The sequence below is a fragment of the Anoplolepis gracilipes genome, chromosome 12 (assembly GCF_047496725.1).
Source record: "Anoplolepis gracilipes chromosome 12, ASM4749672v1, whole genome shotgun sequence".
Lineage (NCBI taxonomy): Eukaryota > Metazoa > Arthropoda > Insecta > Hymenoptera > Formicidae > Anoplolepis > Anoplolepis gracilipes.
In genome coordinates, this window is record NC_132981.1 from 4857271 (window position 1) to 4874682 (window position 17412).

Sequence of the window (17412 nt, forward strand, 5' to 3'; positions counted from 1 at the left end):
TATGACAAAGTTCATAAATCTTAAATTTTTTATTTTGTCATAATATTCATTAAGCCGAGTCTACAATGGACGCAAACGCAAAACGCAAGTCGCAAGATATTAACCAATCTGATTCGATTATTCTTTTCTAAATTTAACTGTGATTGATTGATTTCTTGCGGCTTGCGTTTGCGTCCATTGTAGACTCGACTTATGCGTCACGTTATCGATATATATTAGTTTTATTTTCGCAAAAATAAATAATATTTTAAATATTTATTTGAATTATATCGTTTGTCATACACTTATATATTATGAAATTAGCAATTACATGATATCAACAGTTTAGACAATTCATGCAATTATATAATTATTGATAATAAAGTAGCTTCTTTGATTTAAGGTCAGAATTTTTCGCTATTTTAAACCTGTAAGCATATGTTTTGTCGAAATATAATATATAATATTAAAATATTATATGTTCTAGTAATTTATACAAAAAACTTTAAATTAAAAAGCAGAAGTTATAAAATGATTCAATAATAAATTGTGTTTTATTATGAGAGAGGAGAGAGGAAGACAAAATAATATCCAAATATAATATTTCACAAATAAAAAAGATTTATTAATATTTTTGGGGGGTAGGAAGTAGTTAAAAGGTTTGCTCCTAAAATCTTGTGTCGCTTTTATCCGAAGAGAATAATTAATTTGTTTGCAGACAATTTTTTTATCCTGCGATTTTTAAGAGTCTGCAAATTTAACAGAAATTTAGAGAAAACTAGGATGCAAAATTATTATAAGCAACGACTCGGTCTATCGGAATGGTTTGTGAATAGAAATCCGTTCCAGCCAGAAATGCAAGAGCTACTAAATCTGGGGTAACACTATAATTATTTCGGAGTATAATCATTATAGTACGAAAGTTTAGAAGAAAATTTCACAGCGAGTCTTTCCGGATGTTGATTGTGAGACGCATTGAGGCAATTTGCATTTTTAATCTTGCCTTTTTTTATTGTTAGTCTAAACAAAATCTTTACTATTTTTATTATTTTCAAGAAATGAGATGACTCTCTCAATGTGGAGCTTCACTAACTTTCAGCATCTACAATAATTATTTTAGCTAATTTCTCTTGTGACAATGCTGTTGCAAATTATATTATAAAATACATTTATTATTTATTATGGCGAATCAGATTTAATTATATCAATTTATATCGTTATATCGTTTAAATCGCATCATCAGTTTTGATTAATGATAATTCCACTTCAAGTACTTGTAAATGACAAATTGTCAAACTGTTTTTATTTGAAGATAAAAATGACTTATAGAAACTCTCTAATAAAGGAAAAGTCTGGATATAAGCCTTGATTTCAGGCCTCTTTGGATTTTATTGTAAATTATCAGAAACTGTTTCTTAACACATAAAACACAAATTAAGCTATTTTCAGTCTAAACGGACACGTTAAACATATGGTCGTAATTTTGTTTAAACACAGAAATTCGTATTTATGGGTATTTTTTGTAATACTACACAACTCGCCTGAAAATCGTAGATATTATATTGGACCCCTCCTTTAATATCAATTTAATATTAATTTTATTTCAATTTTTGTTGTATTTTCCTATTATATTTTAATTTTATAATTATTATAAAAATATATTTATATATAAACATGAAAATTTTTATTAAAAACACAAATTTTTAGTTTTTTTTCTAGTTCTATCAATAATGCCCTCACTCTGTTCAAGTTTCCTTTTGAAGAATGCTAAAAGCGTTTTGTTTGTATAAGAATAGAAAACGTCAGCGTTCTGAAAAAGGATTTTTGAATATTTTGTCTGTATGACAATTTGATTATCACGCGAATTAGATTTGTATATTTGTATAATTTACGTAAAATTAGTTTCTACGTGCTTACAGAATGTTAAAAAACTGGTCGGAAAGAATCACGATTGGTTTATCGATGATGAAAAGTACAAGATTAATTCTAAGCAATTGAAATAAGTCACGACTGAATTATAACTCTACACATAGACCATCGAATAAAAATTGCGAAAAATTGAAATATATCGATTAATTCGGTGGTGAAAACGGTACAGAATGAAGAGAAGGGTGTAGTATGTATTACAATGAGGAGTAAAATGGGATTTAAAATTTTTTAATTTTGTTTATATAAGTAAAATAAAATATACATTTTTTACACACGTGTTTTCTTTTCTTTTATATCGCATATTTTCTTTGACTATCGGACAATTTTTTCTTTTGTATATCGTTGACGGGCGCCCGATGGCGCATGCAGTTTTTCTTTAACAACAACTGAACAAAGATCTATGCATAAAAATTGTACTCTTTACAAACGAAAAATATTATAAAGACTATTATGATTTATCTATATATAAAGTGTATTCAATTTTAAAACTTTTTTGCAGAAAAGAATATACATATATGTACACAAATAAATAGCGATAATTGTTTTTGTAATCATACTAATTATGTATATACGTGTATCTTGATTGATTTGCTCTACATAATTTTAAATAATTTTTATGTTGTCTTTGTATATTCGTACCCAAAAATATAAATTCGTTAATAAGAAATAATGATCCGATACAACGTTACATTTTATTTGTTTCGTTATGTCGGGAATGCGGTATAAAATAATACAGTAAATAAAACGGATTATTCTCCGGCCACGCGATACTGTCACTTCCCCTCTTTCATTCTTTCTATTTCCGGAATCTCGTTATAAAAGTTAAATTATTTAAAACGTATGTTTTTAAATCATGGGCAAGTAAAATTGCACTACAATTTAGCTGTATCCAGCTATATTATTACCTATATTATAACTTATAAACTTATATATATGCATCAACTACACACGATAGCCCGTTTTAATTGGGGGCCGATTTTACCAGGTTTCCTCTCCACCGTGCCAAGTTTTCGTATGGCTTCGTAGAGGTGTTATATGAAAACGATTATATATGATCAGTGAGAGGATTGCACGCAGTCTAACAACAGCAGCATCGCGATCTGTCGTCCTCGATGCAACGTAAACAGTTATATTCGCGGTATCTCGGACCTAAATAGATTACGCGCTGTCACACGATAAAGAGGAATAAAACATTGTATGTTTTCTTTTAGTATAACAGAGTATGCGGTTACTTTTATTACTTTTCGAATTATTTATTGTACACATTTACTATATATTTATTATGATTTATATATTTCACGACAAAATGCTTTAAGGCATTAATTGAAATATTTTGCATAATTGACATTTATGTATTTGAATAAATGAAATTTACTGTTCACTTTGCTTCTCTATGGTAAATTATTTTATAATCAACATTTTCTGCATAATTTTTAAGTAACGATAAGTTTAATTTTTTTTAAATTTTATTGAAAAAACCTAATACTTTCTGTTGTACTTTCAATTCGATATTTGTTTCTTCTTTATTCTATTCCCATCGATCGAGATCCTCAAGAAGATTTAATAGAAAAAAAATTCACAGGGAGAACCCTGGCAGCATCCACGTTATTTTTTACAGATGCTGATTAAAAATAGAGACAGATTTCTTAAAAAGTAAACAAACTCACTCCTTCAAGGCAATTGCGACAGTCTCGCGCATACTATTTTTTTTCGAGTTTCCATCATACACACAACACAGGCATACACACGCGCGTTTTACAAGTATTAAGTGCACACTGAAACATCACATGGATCAGAGGTTCATACACCGTGGAGAGTGCTGCGAGATCGTATCGGCGACGCGTCGACACCTGGAATCGAAGCTGATCGAGATACAGGAATAAATTATACGGATGTCGGTTTAAGTAATAATAATTACTTCATAAAATTTGATAAAGATTTTTTTGGAACGCTAATTTCTTTGGAGATAATAGAGAAAAAGACTCTTCTTGGATAATAAAACTTCATGATGCGGTTGAAAAAAGAAATTTCTTACCTAGCAAATATTCACGCACACAATCATTGTCATAATCTTTACTTTAGTTCTATATAACTCTTAATTACCCTTCCTTAATTTTAAATAGCATTATAATGCGGATGAATGAGAAGACTGTTTTTTAAAGATCGCTTCGGTGTCAGATATCATTATAGAAAAATATAGTATAATATATATATAATATATATGTATATATATATATATATATATATATATATATATATATATATATACATATATATATATATATATAATAAGGATATAATATATAATCTATATATATATATATCCTATATAGCTTATTATATATTCTATATATTTTTTCTAATTACATATATATAACTAATTTTAACTAGCATTATAATGCTGATGAAAGAAGAAGACTGTTTTTTAAAGATCGCTTCGGTACCAGGTGAAAACACAAATTTCCCGATCGACAATCAATTCTTCGCGACATCCGTCAAACACATTCGCTCATTTTGTCATTTCGATTCATTCAATTCTTCCGGAAACACTTCCTCCCTGATTCAGCACTCTCGCGTCCTGTCTTCGCGGAAAGAAATTGTTCGCAAAGCACTGTACACCGAATACAATCTGAACGCGAGGATGCGTTCTTCAAGTTATCCGCGCTTGAACCTCAGTACCAGAAGACTTATCGTGAGAAACACGATAATCCAGATGATGGTGGCGATGAAGCCATTGTAGACATTCGATTCCGTGATACTCCAGCCACGGGTAAGCATTGAACGTAAAGCTGTCGTTGCCATCGTCAGGGGCAGACCTTGCGATACATATCGCAAGAAAGTTGGCATACCTTCCACCGGCCATATTACACCTGTAAATCGGGAATTATTGCTATTTATTATCTTTACTGACAAGTAATAGACGAGTAAATAGACGAGTAAATAGACGATATATTTGCCAATATATTTTTTTCTTCATATTTCTTGCATTTAACTTTTATTAATTTAATTCAATTTCTCTCTTCTATTTTTTTATCTATATTTCTTTTTAATAATTGAATGTATGTGAAATTTATTTTCTTGTTCTTTTATTTTTAGTAAAGTATTCTTCAACTAATTGTAAGATGTTAAATTTACGTTTTTCCGATGTACATATTTATTAATATATTTTTTTATTTTCACTTGTTTATTTAATTTTTCTTAATTTGGTTTAATATAATTTTTTATGCATTTTTATTTTTAATAATAATTCTTACAATTTCTTATTCCTCCATCTCAAAAAGAATTTTTCGAGCTTGTTATGATGCTTAGACATTCAGAATATTAAGTTTAATTCAAGAATTGTAAAAAGAGTAAAAACCATTTGATAATTTAGTGGCGAAAATAATTAATACACGATATCACAGAGAGATATAATATCCAACACGCCATCATAATCGACACGATGCAGGTATAATTGCGTAAAAGTTTGTGTTACTTATAAACAAAATTTCACAAGCATAATCGCGATCAAATACCGTCTTGCGAATAAAAAAGAAAAAAGATTCTAAACTCAGATATATGATTATCTCTGAACAAACATTCCGATTTTATACGTACCGCTGAGAAGAAGTGTGGGATAGAAGCTGCCGAGAGCAAGCTGGATGGCATTCCTTTCAAGTTCGCAAATTGCTGAAATTACAAACCCTGCAAAAAAGAGAAAACTCCAGGTGATAAAATGTTTTTCTTTTGATTCTTTTGGTCGCTTGTAAAAGTCTAAAAGATCGTATATTTTTTAAACGTTATTTTATATGCACTTTAGTTTTTATATATACATTTTATTGTGTTTTTATTAAATTCTGACTGTTTGGAAAAAACGCATTATTCTTGCAATATTTTGCGAAAAAATCAAAAGAATATTTCTAATATTATAAACGAATAACTGAATAAATATTTTTTGACGGTTTCTCAGAATCAAAAATCCATGTTTCTTAAAAAATGTCTCTTTTCACCTATTTCTATTTATTAAAAATCAAAAATGAAAATAAATAAAGAGAGTCAGAATATTAATCGTCGTCTACTCGTTATTTCACTTTAACGAATATTTTTCGTAAATTATAATATTTTGTATAATTATCTCACCAAAGCACATGCCACAGAGTCCTTGAAGGATCGTCAGTATGATGACCCAGCCGATATCGCCTTTGCATTCGACGCCAAATACCAGAATCATGAAGATTAATACCAGAGCCGTTTGACCACACATCACTACGAATTGCGTGATAACGTGAGAGAACAGAATCTCGGCGGGTGATACGCCGGCCACCCAACTTCGATCCAGAAGACCCTCCATTCTTTCGATAATCAGTGCTGATGACGTCAGCGCGACCGCCAAGAAGAAGACAATGCTGTAAACGAGCAAAAATCAAATCATTAAAACGCGTTTATTTTTGTGAAGAATATTATTGTAAGATTTCTCATGCGCAAAGGAAGATTTAATCATTAAAAAACAATTTTAATTACATACAGAAAGAAAGAAGAAGAGGAAGGCGCAAAAGGCCCATTAAAATGGCTATTTTAAATAATTATATTCAAGAAGAAAAGGAAAGATAAAAAAGTTGATTAAAAATTGTCTAATTAAATATTAATAAGCTTACGTTAATATTACACCCGGTGCTACAAAGTCCGTAAAGCTAGGATCATTGGTACCATAAATGGGATCCTTGAACTGGATTGGTACATCAGCCAATTTTGCATTCTGGTTGCAAGATGATAGAAGATCCTTGGCAAAATCTCTGTATGAATATTGAAGATTTCTCGCTAGCATCAAACCTATTTGTTGATCTACAAGAACAACACGGATTCATGACAAACGGTATCGAGACATATAGCCATTACCATATCGATGTAGGAAAATTATATAAATAACGTATGGATGAATAGTAAATATTTAGACAGGAGCTACACATGCAAAGAGAGAAATAGAATAAAATTTGTCAAATTTAATCGTTGAGCTGTAAATAAATAAAATATATGTCATATCGATGGAATAATACGGTCATTAAATGTGACAAATAATATATCAATATGCAAATATATTTCGATTGAAATAATATTCAAATAACAAACAAATTTTAAATTAAAAAAACTAAAAACATGCAGAATCAAGAAATCTTAATTATTCACAGAATTTTATGAATATATATTTCTTTTTTAAACGAGAATACTTACTGGACATGTCCAGCCAAACTCTAATCTCGCTTTGATCGAGAGTTTCATCATCGGAATCTTTTCCTAAGGCCATTCTCGCCACGAGAGCATCCGTAAAATTGTCTGTGAAGTACAACGTACCCCAAACTTCTCCTTTACGTACAGCGTCCATTGCCGAGTTTCGATCTCGATAATAAATCTATAATAAATAATTTGAAATATAAGATTATAAGAGAGTTATCCCCATATATCTATTATATACTTGCATTACAAATAAGTTTCTATTTAATTTAGCCAATTTTAAAAACTGTATCTTCAATATTATGTCTATAGTATAATTACTATATTGTGTTATGTATAATAATAATAGGCATATATTATATATAATTAATAATTTGTAATTGTGAGATACTCGCCTTTGTCATCGTTTCGTTATCCAGAAAATTGAGATATCGACAACTGAGATGCGTGAAGCTGCAATCGGTCGAGACAGGACACGTCAAGTTGTTATAAAACATTTCCTCGTTTACTATAGCTAGTTTTAGACCCGTAGGATCTCTTCCGATCGCCAGACAGAAGAGAATTACTTGCATCACCGGCAGAGCAAAGATGAACAGCATTACGCTGCGAAAAGATAATTTATTGAGTTACAATATTCAAATATATGTCTATTTATCACTTTTGTATAATCTTGCTAATTTATTTATGTGCCAATAGTATAATTTATGTTTCAATTTGAATAAGATATATACATGTTTTATCTTTTTTATAAAAATGTTACAACAGAAAATCAGAAATTGAGATCAAAGGATAAAATAACTTGATTATTGATTATCTCGTAAAAACAATCTCGCTGTTAAAAACATACCCGACGTTTCTCCACATGCGTAAGAAGTTTTTCTGCAAAAGAGCTTTGATTTTGCCCGAACTAGTGATGTTATAGCAATCCGTAAAGTCACCGCAATCGTCACACTCCAAAACAGATCCGCCTTTTGCATTTGGCAGTGGCCTACCATTTATCTGTTTTAAAAAACCGTGTGATTTATACTAAAATCATGGTACCTATATCCACATATAATCTAAAATGCATTTTATGTATAATTCAATGTATAATTCATTAAATTTTAAATTTAAAAAATATCTCATTTAATTTTATAATCAAAAAATATTTGAGTCATGATGATACGTATTCGCTTAAAAAACTATTAATAAAAAAATTATTTATATCTTCATAGTTTCTCACATTTTATTTATTATAATTGAAGTACTACGCAATCTTGAGTTTAAAAAGCCTTCACAACATAAATACACGTTGAGCTAAAGAATAAACGAAACATGTGCCGACATTGAGTGAGTATAATCTGCCGTGATGTGCAGTGAAGTAATCTTACATCATAATGATTCGCTATTCCATTGTTGGAGTCGTAAATCAGGGCTTCTTTGCTTTGGTGGAAGTTGAGGCCGACGACACCGGATTCCTCCGTCACGTATACCGGCTCGTCTTTCTTGCCCCAGTTTAGAGGAGCCTGTGTGCAAGGGAAAAAAAAGTGGCGTGGCGGGTAGCAATAAAACGGTGTATGTGGTGACACTTGATTGATGCAAATCAGATAAGATTAGCTACAAAGCACAAAGGGACAATGACAAAAATCTTTTTGCCGAATATACACGTGTCGATTGTGCACAGTAAAAGAGAAAGAGGCTAAGTAAAAGTATATTTAATAAAGTAATATGGTTGACATTATGTTTGACATATATAATGTAATAATAATAATAAAAATTCAGAAACAGGAGATAATAATAAATGTAAGAATAATAAAAATTTAGAAACAAAAAATTTAAAAAGTACAAATAAAAAAATCATTAAATTTAAAAGGAAAAAAATTAATAATTACATTATTGACAAATATTTAGATGGTGACAATAGCGACATTATATATACAACTGACAGAGATATAAATCGAAACACTTGCATTGGTTGCTTTCGTGCAACGTGCTGTAAGTTTGTCAATCTTAAATTTACGTAAAAATTGCTCGGGACAAAATGTGTACGAAACAATGCAATAAGTAAGGAAAACAGTAGGTTATATATATAAATTTTTGTGCTCACCAAACTGATATTGTTCGAAATGTTTAATTCCGATGGAACCATGTATTGGCCTTGCTTTCTGGACAGTTTCAGGAAGACCTCTTCAAGGGAGGCGCAGTTGTATATTTGCAAGAGTGTCCTGGGTGCTTCCTCAGCCAACAATCGGCCGCTCCTCATCAAACCGATCTGTTAAACGAAAAATCATTTTTCTTTTCTATTATTCCCAAATTTTAAAAATAATAATCGTTTAACTGTCGAAACCTCTATTACACAAAAGTAAATCTACATAAAGCGTCAAAGTAATGCAAGTTTACGTAAAAGATATTTATGTATTTTTCCAATTTTTATTGTATTATTTAAATAATTATTTTTAATACTTCAACTTATTTCTCTCTTTCTCTCTCTCTCTTTCGTAAATTGTTTTAGATTTCTGATTTGAATAGTGAATTTCCATCGACGGAAAAAAACAGACCGGATAAATTTTCTTTTAATTAGTCGAAGCATTCTAGGACGATTTATCACGATAGGTGAATTACCGGTAAAAAAACCGATTGGTCTCGGAAGCGGTTACACTATAATTTGTGTCTCTGGCGTAATATGCAGGTGGAATAAACCAGCCAATGACACGATAATGGCGTGCGATCGGTCAGCAAATGTCAATCATTAGCACAGGACTCGCTATTAATGCTGAGAGAATTTCTATGTCGGTTTGTTTACCGATCGTGTCTTTTCAAGTACGTCAGCTTTTCATTTGTAGACATTTGAATTTCATCACGCGTTTGACTAACTTTTATCACATTAACATAAAATTGTTGACCGTTATTTTTACTTTCACAAAAGAGAATTAATTGTGTTAAGATTAAAATTAAACGATGTTGATAAAATTATGATGTCTATTTAATCGATCATAATATATATAATGTAATATATAATATCTAATTAAACAAATTACCGTATGCGCTTGTCGAGCCTCTTCGATGTAATGAGTCGTTATAATGACCGTCTTGTTACCGTCTTTGGTAATTTGAACCAGATGATTCCATATGCTATAAAAAATAAGAAATGGAAAAAACGTTTCTCAATTATACGTACAATATAATTTAATATATTTTCAATATTACCTATAACATATTTATATTAAAAAATATGCAAAAAAAAAGAAAAGAAAGAGGGAGAACATGAATAAATAATACATAATTTTATAACTACTAATTATATGTATATATTAAATTAAATATTATATTAAATATGTAAATATATAAGTTAAATACAATTTAATTTTTATAATTTAAAAGAAATATAAATTAAAATAATTGTATTATAATTAAAAAAAATGTAACTATAATTTAAAAATATAATTGAATAATATAATTATAACAATATAATTGAATGCATGACAGTTTCCTATTCAAGCATTTCTGATGATTCCACAATTGGAAATTCGCATGATCATTGTTTGTGATTGATGTACCTATTATTACATATATATAAATGTATATATACATGAAAAGTTTTTTATATATGGTATTCTATACATATTTTTGCACGATTTCTTAACGTTTCTGACACTTTAATTCTTATGACTTTGAAAAACTCTAGTATGATTGACAGCTCCAATAAGTAAAGGATTTGTTATTGAAAATGAAGAGAGATGACGTGTGGACACACGTGTATAGAATATACAAATCATGTTTACTTTTCACAAACTGGCTATTTTTTCCAGCTAACAACCATGTTACATGCATGATGTTAAGAAAAATCGTGAAAAATTGATTAAACCAGACCGTAACCAAGTAAGTAAAAGTTGAAAGTCGCTCGACGCTCAAACTTACCGTGTCTAACAATAAGATATATGTATATCATTATAAATGGCTGAGAGAGAAATATGAATATTAGAAGACTAATTTTTGTATATATACATAAAGATATTAAATTTTTAAATTTTTTTCTAATAAGAGAATTAATTTATGTCAAATTATGTTAAATTTTGATATATCTTGCCTACTAATACATATATTTACATCACATCAATGTGCCACTTGATTAAATTCAATTTCGAAAGTTAAATATACAGTTTAATGAAACATATAACATTAATTGTGTAGTTAATTACATAGTTAGAATTTAACAAACAATCAAATTCGATAGCGACCAACAAAGCGAGACGATTGATTAATGCAAATTACAAATATATAATGAAACATAATATATGTATAACAAAATAAATGATGATTCTTTTAACAAGTGGAAATAATTATCAAATTCACAAATATATCATGAGACAATTATATGTGACACTTGAGAAAAGTAAATCGGAATAGAAAGAAACGATCGTAACAAAAACTGCGAACTTTCTCAAATAATAAGGTAATTAAAATTTTGCTCCAACGTTGTGCAAGCCGGTAACATTATTTTTTAATATTTTTTTTCTAAATAAAATTTATTTATTTCGGTGAAATCTACGGAAATGATCCATATCCGCGTATAAGAGTGGTACTTATTAATATCCGACTAATATAATTATATTAATGTAGTAGTTCCTTCTGAAAGTTTACACGAGTTTTATTTTTGTGTCATTTACGTCACGTAAAAATAAATATGATTGAGTTCACTCGAAAAGTTTCTTTACGCAAGGGAACATCGCGAAAAACTAATAAAAGATGATAACAGTATGATAATTACAATAATTGATTTCTTATTATCAAAGGATATTATTGTAGAAAATATTCAGATAATACCCATTGAATTTATTTTCGAAGTAAAGCGATAATTTTCCATCCTTGTGAAAGCAAACATTACTTTTCCACAAAATCAAAAACATTCGGCAAAAATTCCGCAACTTTTATACTATCAATAATCAATAATTTGCAAATTCACCCAGAATGACTTATATTGTTATTTTAATACGGTTTTTAGAAAATAATTTTGTGAAGTTTTTTCTGTTTTTTAGAATTTATTATTCACGTGTTAACTACGCTTAATAAGTTAATAACTTTGTATAGACGTGACTTAACATACTGTTGTTAGTTTTTCATTTTTACATGAATAAACGTGTATTTAAGAACGTTTCAATGAAATATTTCTTGTACTTTTTTTTTTGTCAAGAAGAGGACTTTACATGACAGGAGTGAGTTAAAATTGTTGTTGAATGACTCGGCCATAAAGAGAATTTAGTCTTATTGATTATTATTTAAGAAGTCAAAGTCCAATGTTCAGAAAACGGAAACTTAAACGCGAGAAACCGTTCCGTCTAACAAACAGTATTTAATAAGACCTTGAAAATTGTCAATGGGAAGTTTAGTACTTTAGATGCCTTTCAACTGAATATTTTCGCTACGTATGTAATACAAATCTCTGCTGAATACAAATTGGTAAATAGAATCTCGAAAATATAATTTAATATTAGAACGGAAATAAAAAATGCTGACTTACAGCGTTCTAAGTTTTAATTTTTATCTTTAGCCTTCGCAGGCTAGTTCACACAATAATATTTTTTTTTTAAATAGCTTAAGTAACTTACGATTCAGTACATTGATCACGAGTCCTGATACGCGAGTGAGTTTCATTTTTGGATTTCAATATTTGGATTTGTAATGAATTCTCGTCATTCTTAAATTTGCTTTTTTTCTTTTTTATTTCATATTTATTTCAGAATAATTGCGCGATAATGAAAAATCTTATTTAAAATATACAATTATGTTTAAAATTGTTACGCATCCTATTTTTTTGGCATATTTATAAAAAAATATATTACAAATTAATTCTTATTTCAATGATTTCTTTAATCTAGTTAAAAGTAGTTAAAAATGTGTGTGGAATCTATTGCGTAATTGTGTTTATAAAACGTATTTTTGAATTATTAATTGTTCGTTTTAAATTAGCAAAACATATGTGTGTTAAATTTTGCTTTTTAGAAACTTACATCCTCTATTCTTTGTTCCATTTATTTAACTTTAAGTTCTGTTTGTTTTATTGTTCCATTTATTTCGTTGTTCTAGTTTCGTCTGTTCTAGTAAATTAGCAGAATATATAAATGCTCTGAATTTAGTAAAAATAAACCGAAATCTAAATTTCATTATTGCATTTGCAAGGACTATCTCAAGTTAAAATTATTAAACAGATGAAAGGTCGATATATCGTTCAAACAATTATTACATAAGTAATTAATGGAAATCGGCAGTGTTGTATTTATTTTGTTATACATATATACTATTAATATAATATTATTATATTATTATACATATAAGACTTGAAGTTGTATAATGTATATCAAAAGATATAGACGGCAGACGTGTATACATAAAAGAACATAGTACTTAATAGATTTAAAAAATTTTTTAATTAAAAAACAAAATATAATTCGCAATAATTTTTAAATAAGTAAATGTTTAAATATATATATATTTTTTTAATATTTAAAAAAAATTCAATATTTTTAAGACAATTTATAAAAAATATCTGGATTTACAATTGTTATATACACATTGTTCAAACTGAACACTTAAACTAATTAATGCGTTAATAATTTATAATCTATCTGAAATATTTATAGCAATTTAAATCGTGGCCAACAATACTGTATTTATGGATGTTATTATAATTGCTATTAGCGCGTTATATCATTAGCGCATGTATATACTTTCTCTAATGATTAGGAAATTACACAAAAGGTTTATCTAGCGGATATTTTACGGTCTGCTACATTATTTTAATTACACTAATTATAAGGAGAAATGCAAGGTTAATCATTGTGACATCATTGCATGCATAAGAGTCAGCTGTTTCTTTCAGTTATTGCATTTGTATGTGAAACTGTATATAACAATATTTTCAAACTGTGTAATAACAAAGTTTTTTAACTAAATTTATCTTAAAACATATGAGAAAAATGAAAGCCACATACCTTTGTCTTAATAGTGGATCTACACCTACGGTCGGTTCATCCAGAATCAGCAATTCCGGATCGTGCATAAGTGCCACTGCGAAGGATACTCGCCTCTGTTGACCGCCACTAAGACGCAAAGTATTAATATTAATATGTTATAATTATGCAACAAATGTCGCAATGAGTTTATTGTGAGTGAAATAAAAATGACATTTTTACTGAAATTCGTAAAGTTGTCAAACAGCAAATACGTTAAACACAATATTTCGAGAAGAGCTTGACAATTAAGATTCCATCTTGGAATGCAAGTGATTAATCACAAAATAAATATTCAGTTCTTGTCTCGAAAGAGACGTGTAACTCGCGAAGTTATAACTTATTCTTAAAATGCACAGTTCTCGCGAACGCAGACATAATCGGGACAAGTTCTTTGCACGCGAGATTAAGTACCTTAGATTCTTCACTAGACGATTCTGCGACGGTAGATCGAGAAATTGCAGCAAGAAACGTAGCCTCTCAACAATCTCGGCCGTGCACATCCCGAATATCCAGCCGAAGTACATCATAGTCTCGCGGATGCTGAACTCGCCGTAAAGGGCAATTTCTTGCGGCATGTAACCGACCCTTTTCCCGGGCACGCCGGAGCCCTTCGTCCCGGGTTTACCGCCCAGCACCCAGATCTCGCCTGAATTCAATCTGCGTCGGCCAACAATGCAGGACAATAAGGTAGTCTTGCCACATCCGCTGGCACCCAACAGCCCGTATCTAATACGAATAATTTATTTTATTGAGATATATGTATTGTTTGTGTTTTGTTGAATTATAGATGAGTAGATGAAGATTTGGTGAAAAAAGTACTTTAATCAAGCTTCATCCAAGGACTTCATATGAAGTAAAAAATTTTAGAATCATTTTTATAAAAGAGAGACTTTAAGAGTCTCTTTGACTTACGGAAAAACAGCTTGTCTTGGATGATAAATGTCTTTACGCGTATTAAAGATATCTCAGCCTTCAAATTTAGTTTTGAATGTGAATAGACGAATTGGTCGTTCATGACAAGCATCATTTACATTTGTAATTTTCATCGACATGTTAACGAAAGCGTAGTTAACGCATTTCAAAAATTCAAAATCCTTGAAGCCCAGGTAAATTCTGAAGATTATTTATAACTATGATCCTGCTGAAGAGAGACTTTGCCGGAAGTCGAATGATAGAATTGTTTGCATGACTGATAAGCGCTCGCGGGAGACTCTTTCGTCAAATGGAACGCAAAACGAGCATCACGTCGTATCGTGAGACAGACACGTGACTCGTCAAGAATTCGTTGAAGCAAGCACAATAAACGAATAATCAAATTTAAATTGCAACGGCGGGTCAGCTGAAGGCTGAACGTGAAGCGTACGTGACGTAACTCGCGACGAGGTAAATGGAAATTGAGAACATGGCCTGGGACGTTGCCTTCATGCCGAAGTGAATCACAAGAAAATGACTTATGCGCATTATATCTTCTTTTACCATATATCTTCATATATAAGATATTTTTACATCTCGTCGTCTTTTCTTTCACTTCCGACAAAACTCTTTTCCAGTAAGAGGATTTTCTCCGTTGGAAGTTTCATAAATTCTATCATTATTTAATCAAGGAAGTCGAAAGACATTTCTGTTTGTTGTTAACGTAACGAATAAAACAAGAAATAAGAAAAGAAATTTAATTTCGTAAATTCATTAAATTCGAAATAATTGCTAATTAGAATGTCGACGATCAAATATTGTAATGTTCTTTATTTTTTTTTATTTATTATTATTAAATCAAAGACATTCCGTAAGACCATTGGAATTATGTTACGCAATAGTCAATTGTTAATAATAATTACATTAGTTTATTATAAGTAAGATGAACGCGCTACCAAGGCAATGATAATTATTAATTTTTTTAAGACTTTACATCACATCCATGAATTCAAAATCAATAATTAATATGGAGCAGGCATTAATAATCGCTTAAATAATTCCAATTAAAGTCTTACATAAATGCTAATATTCAAGCAATAATATCAATAAGCTATTATATCTGAGGAAAAAAATACCTATAATCAAATATGATTATAAAATACTCTGATACAAAACAACATAGTAAAAACAGAGTGTTTTTCAGCAACATTTCTTGCAAACTTGTTTTGTGCATCACAAACGAAGGATGTTCTCATTTGTAAGCGATAAGCATTCAGACAAGCATTAATGTCTGAAATGCGAGAAGATCAGGAATGCGAAATATGTTCGATCAATGTCTGTATTTTGCAAAGGAAACGATTATACTCGAAGAAAACACAGTTAAATATCAATTCAATAAAAATATAAATACCAATTTAATAAAAATATAAAAAAATTCTTTATAAAATTAATATTTATATATATAATCACATATTCTCATCTAATATAAACATAGATTATCTCATCAGATATTGTCAGAACAAAATCAATTTAGCGAAATTATTTGGAAAGAGTTTTGACAGAGAAGGGCGAGGATAGGGAAGGGAATTGGAATTTTCACAGGTATGGAAATCCATCAAGATATTTAAAGCATACCTACTTTGTTTTAAAAAGCCTTTAGTATTTTGAATCGTGATCATTATTCGATAAATATTTTACTAAAATTCCAAAACGGATACTCTAAGCGCTACTATTCTCATTGTCAGTTCAATACGCGTTATATTCTACTATGTTGGCTAGCAAAATTTAAGATGAAAATGTAAAAAGCGGTCGCGAATATTTCTTTTGGAAGAGCATAATCTGCACGTTGAATTATTATCTCAACTTTGCTGCTTGTAACACGCGAAAGGCACATAATCGCGTATCTCGAGCGTCTAAAAATTACGAAACGAATTCCGTAATAATTATAACGGAAACGATTTTTTTTAAGCGTTTCAATTTCCTGCATAAACCACATTGTTATTTCATATGTTACGGAATAACTATTGCGAATAACTCTTCATCATAAATCACGATTTGAAATATAGTTGCCACGGATGAAAAAACGCATTAATTAATGCGCGCAATATTTACGGATTAATCGTTGTTTCTAATAAATGATAGATCGTTAAAGTTGAAAACAAGTTTCTTACATTGCTTTCTCAACGCAGTAAGTTTAGTTATATAGACAGTGTATTCAGCAGAAAGAGATATAAATGCTCAATTTTTCTTTATTTCGACCGCAATTACGAGAGAGAAGGTACTCGAGCCAGGAAATTGAGCAATCTCGATGGCGAGGCATGTAAATTTACAGCATACAGTGTGAAGACCGCGTATATATGATGGATAAGAAAATCTACGTTATTATTATTGTTTC

The 17412-nt window shown here is 29.7% G+C and overlaps 1 protein-coding gene across 3 annotated transcripts in view; it reads right to left on the bottom strand.

Annotated features, from left to right (window-relative positions):
* Nucleotides 1-4237: 4237 nt before the first annotated feature.
* The window catches only part of Snu (ABC-type transporter snustorr), a 52328-nt gene continuing 39153 nt past the window's right edge, over nt 4238-17412 (bottom strand). For 2 of the 3 annotated variants that reach the window (XM_072903440.1, XM_072903442.1), the window contains 12 exons: nt 14517-14831; nt 14085-14192; nt 10134-10227; nt 9203-9367; nt 8487-8621; nt 7964-8115; nt 7512-7719; nt 7117-7294; nt 6543-6729; nt 6028-6293; nt 5506-5592; nt 4242-4778 (listed from right to left, as the gene is read on the bottom strand). In XM_072903440.1, coding sequence (XP_072759541.1) covers nt 4564-4778; nt 5506-5592; nt 6028-6293; nt 6543-6729; nt 7117-7294; nt 7512-7719; nt 7964-8115; nt 8487-8621; nt 9203-9367; nt 10134-10227; nt 14085-14192; nt 14517-14831 — 2110 coding nt within the window. In that variant the 3' untranslated portion in view covers nt 4242-4563. Of the gene's footprint in view, nt 4779-5505; nt 5593-6027; nt 6294-6542; nt 6730-7116; nt 7295-7511; nt 7720-7963; nt 8116-8486; nt 8622-9202; nt 9368-10133; nt 10228-14084; nt 14193-14516; nt 14832-17412 lie in introns of all 3 variants that reach the window. The other variant, XM_072903439.1, reaches the window with a different exon arrangement.